This window comes from Lepus europaeus, chromosome 4 (genome assembly GCF_033115175.1).
Source record: "Lepus europaeus isolate LE1 chromosome 4, mLepTim1.pri, whole genome shotgun sequence".
In the NCBI taxonomy this organism is placed as follows: Eukaryota; Metazoa; Chordata; class Mammalia; order Lagomorpha; family Leporidae; genus Lepus; species Lepus europaeus.
Genome location: NC_084830.1, coordinates 139,130,355 through 139,134,286, shown reverse-complemented (window position 1 = coordinate 139,134,286; position 3,932 = coordinate 139,130,355). Strand labels below are relative to the sequence as shown.

Here is a 3,932-nt window from a genome sequence, read left to right as displayed (position 1 = left end):
TAAGGAATTCTACTGAGTATATAAATAAGAAGAGTGTTAATTACCTCTTCAATAGAAAAGCTGGTGACATTTTCTTTTGGCCATTTTTTTAAAGATGAAGGCCTCTATATTTATTAAGTTGAATCCAAATAAGACCTTGTGATGGATTGGTTGGGAGATTGAAAAGTAATGAAACTGATAACGATGTAGCCTGGCTAATAAATGATATTATCTTCCACATTATTTCTGCTGTGCCAATGTATGGCACACTGCATCCTACAGAGTGCAGGAGGATTATGACTTACAACTTGTGCAAAGATACGTGACTTCACAATGCCTGCAGAAGCAACTTGAAGAAATGTGGCCTGGATGCTACTAATTTGAACTTAGTATCAAGATGCTTACCCAAGCTCTCTTACTATGTCTTTGACTTCTAGGAAATTGACATCTCCTTATTATAGTTTTGAGTCAACACAAAAAAATAGGTGTTATTAGACAAGTTAAACTGATTTTCATCATTGTGAAATCAGATTTCAAAAAAGCAATTCAGGCAAGAATGTTATCAAATACTTTCAGTTGTTTTGAAAATAACATCAGCAAATGTCATTTTTAAGCACTGCTAAGTGGAATAAAAATTTGTTTCATGAGTAACAAAGGTAGTTTATAAACATGACATTGGACAATTACAGCAAAACTCAAGAATTTAAGAAGATATATTTAGGTAGGGGGAAAAAGTCAAAACATCAACTATTAAAATTATTTTTATCCATTTGAGAATATGCAAGTCATTCTCTAAATAAAATAGATAAATGCAAATTACCATAGTAGGGACTGACTGGGGTTTCATGACTTCCGATGTATTGAGTTTTAATGAGGTACTTATACTGATGCAAGTTTATTTAGGTTTCACATATATTTTTTGATAAGAGATGAGGGATATAAAGAGTCATAAGAATCATGTTATTGAAATTGGAAAATAGTTGGTCCATGTAAGATAATTTAAGCAAAACAAAGTAAAACACTTACCCTTTTTGCCACATGGTGTCGCTGTACACCGCCGGGTTTTTTTCCCTGCCCGCTCCTCCCAACTTCCCAGGAAGAGAGTGCACTGTCCTTAGAGAGGAAGAGGACCTGCCATTTTGGGCTCTGCTACAGAGGCTCGAAAAGGTGAGCGAATAAATATATAAATATACAAAATTGGGAATTAAGTTGTCCAAGGATACAGCGTGGTGATGCAGTAGAGAAACAGACCGGGGACGAGGTTGCGATGGTATATTACCCCAGAGGAGATCCCGGAGCCCGGCGCCTGCTGCCCTGGCTCCTGCTGCTGGCAGCCTGGCGGGCGGGCAGCGCCCAGCTGCGCTACTCGGTCCCCGAGGAGGCCCAGCACGGCACGTTCGTGGGCCGCCTGGCGCAGGACCTGGGGCTGCCGCTGGCCGAGCTGGTGCCGCGCCTGTTCCGGGTGGCGTCCAGGGCCGGCGGGGACCTGCTGGAGGTGAACGTGCAGAACGGCATCCTGTTCGTGAACGCGCGGATGGACCGCGAGGCGCTGTGCGGGCGGAGCGCGGAGTGCAGCGTGCACCTGGAGGTGGTGGTGGAGCGGCCGCTGCAGGTGTTCCACGTGGAGGTGGAGGTGAGGGACGTCAACGACAACCCGCCCGTGTTCTCCCGACAAGAACAAAGGCTGTTTATTTTAGAGTCAAGAGTGCCAGATTCTCGGTTTCCACTGGAAGGCGCGTCTGATTTGGATGTCGGAGCAAATGCAGAATTGAGATACAAACTAAGTGCTAACGAATATTTTGACCTGGATGTTAAATCAAATGAAGAAGGAACGGACTTTTTAAAGCTAGTTTTGAAGAAACCCTTAGATAGAGAAGAAAGCCAAGAACATCGTTTAGTGCTGATCGCGATTGATGGAGGAAGACCTGAACTAACAGGTACAGTTCAGTTACTGATCAATGTATTGGACGCGAACGATAATGCCCCAGAATTTGATAAATCCATTTATAACGTCAGATTGTTGGAAAATGCGCCAAATGGGACGTTAGTGATACAACTTAATGCCTCAGATGCAGATGAGGGCATTAATAAGGAAATAGTATATTTCTTTAGCAATCTTGTCCTTGATGATGTGAGATCTAAATTTATAATTAACTCTAGGACTGGAGAAATAAGAGTTAATGGAGAACTGGATTACGAAGATTGTAATTTATATGAAATTAACATTGATGCAGTGGATAGAAGTACATTCCCGCTGTCAGGACACTGCAAAGTAATAGTGAAACTGCTGGATGAGAATGACAACGCTCCCCAACTGGACATAACCTCCCGCTTTCTGCCCGTCCGCGAGGACGCTCCCGTGGGCACGGTGATCGCCCTCATCACTGTCTCCGACCGCGACTCGGGCGCCAACGGGCAGGTGAGCTGCGCCCTGACGCCCGACGTGCCCTTCCGGCTGCTGTCGACCTTCAGGAACTACTACTCGCTGGTGCTGGAGAGCGGGCTGGACCGCGAGCTGGTGTCGGGCTACGGCGTGGTGGTGACGGCGCGCGACGCGGGCTCGCCGGCGCTGCGGGCGTCGGCCAGCGTGTGGGTGGAGGTGGCGGACGTGAACGACAACGCGCCCGCGTTCGCGCAGGCCGAGTACACGGTGTTCGTGAGGGAGAACAACGCGCCGGGCTGCCACCTGGTGACGGTGTCGGCGCGCGACGCGGACGCGCGGGAGAACGCGCGCGTGTCGTACTCGCTGGTGGAGCGGCGCGTGGGCGAGCGCTTGCTGTCGAGCTACGTGTCGGTGCACGCGGAGAGCGGGCGCGTGCACGCGCTGCAGCCGCTGGACCGCGAGGAGCTGGAGCTGCTGCGCTTCGAGGTGAGCGCGCGCGACGCGGGCGTGCCGGCGCTGGGCAGCAACGTGACGCTGCAGGTGTTCGTGCTGGACGAGAACGACCACGCGCCGTGGGTGCTGCCGCGGGGCGCGGGCGGGCCGGCGAGCGAGGCGGTGCCGGTGTGGGTGTCGCGGTCGGCGGGCGCGGGCCACGTGGTGGCGAAGGTGCGCGCGGTGGACGCGGACGCCGGCTACAACGCGTGGCTGTCGTACGAGCTGCTGGCGGCGCCGAATGCGAATGCGAATGGGGCGGCGGCGGCTGCGTCGGGCGGGGCGCGGCTCCCGTTCCGCGTGGGGCTGTACACGGGCGAGATCAGCACGACGCGCAGCCTGGACGAGGCGGACTTGGCGCGCCAGCGGCTGCTGGTGCTGGTGAAGGACCACGGCGAGCCCGCGCTGACGGCCACGGCCACGGTGCTGCTGTCGCTGGTGGACGGCGGGCAGGCGGCGGCGGCGGCGGCGGCGGCGTCCTCGTCGCGGGCGGGTACGGCGGCGGCGGCGGCTGCGGCGGGCGGCGCGGCGGCGCTGCTGGACGTGAACGCGTCCCTGATCGTGGCCATCTGCGCCGTGAGCAGCCTGCTGGTGCTGACGCTGGTGGTGTGGACGGCGCTGCGGTGCTGGGCGCCGGCCGCGGAGGGCGCGTGCGGGCCGGGGCAGCCGGCGCTGGTGTGCGCGAGCGCGGTGGGGAGCTGGTCGTGCTCGCAGCGGAGGCGGCAGCGGGTGAGCGGCGGCGAGGGCGCGCCCAAGGCCGACCTCATGGCCTTCAGCCCCGGCCTTCCTCCGGGCCCCACCTCTACTGACACAGACAACGTGAGTGTTTAAAATCTTATTCACATCCATTATCCTCCTTTAAAAATTATTAAAATTACTACATTTTCTCATTTTTCAAAATTATGGATTAATGCATATTTTTAGCATCTTTCTGTAGCATCTCGTCTTTTGTTCATTTCCTTAATATTAGGTAATATTTAGTCTATTGGCATTAATCTGCAATAATCGAGTTGCAGTAATGATCTTTTATTTATGGGAGGGTTTTTTGATAGTGGTAATTGATTCACTTTTTGTGATA

At 52.9% G+C, this 3,932-nt stretch overlaps 1 protein-coding gene across 1 annotated transcript; it reads left to right on the top strand.

Moving 5' to 3' along the window:
- The first annotated feature begins 1,246 nt into the window (after positions 1–1,246).
- LOC133758793 (protocadherin alpha-5-like) lies at positions 1,247–3,685 on the top strand. The gene has a single exon (XM_062189937.1). It carries the CDS (start codon positions 1,247–1,249, stop codon positions 3,683–3,685), a length of 2,439 nt encoding a protein of 812 aa, XP_062045921.1.
- The last annotated feature ends 247 nt before the right edge of the window (positions 3,686–3,932 follow it).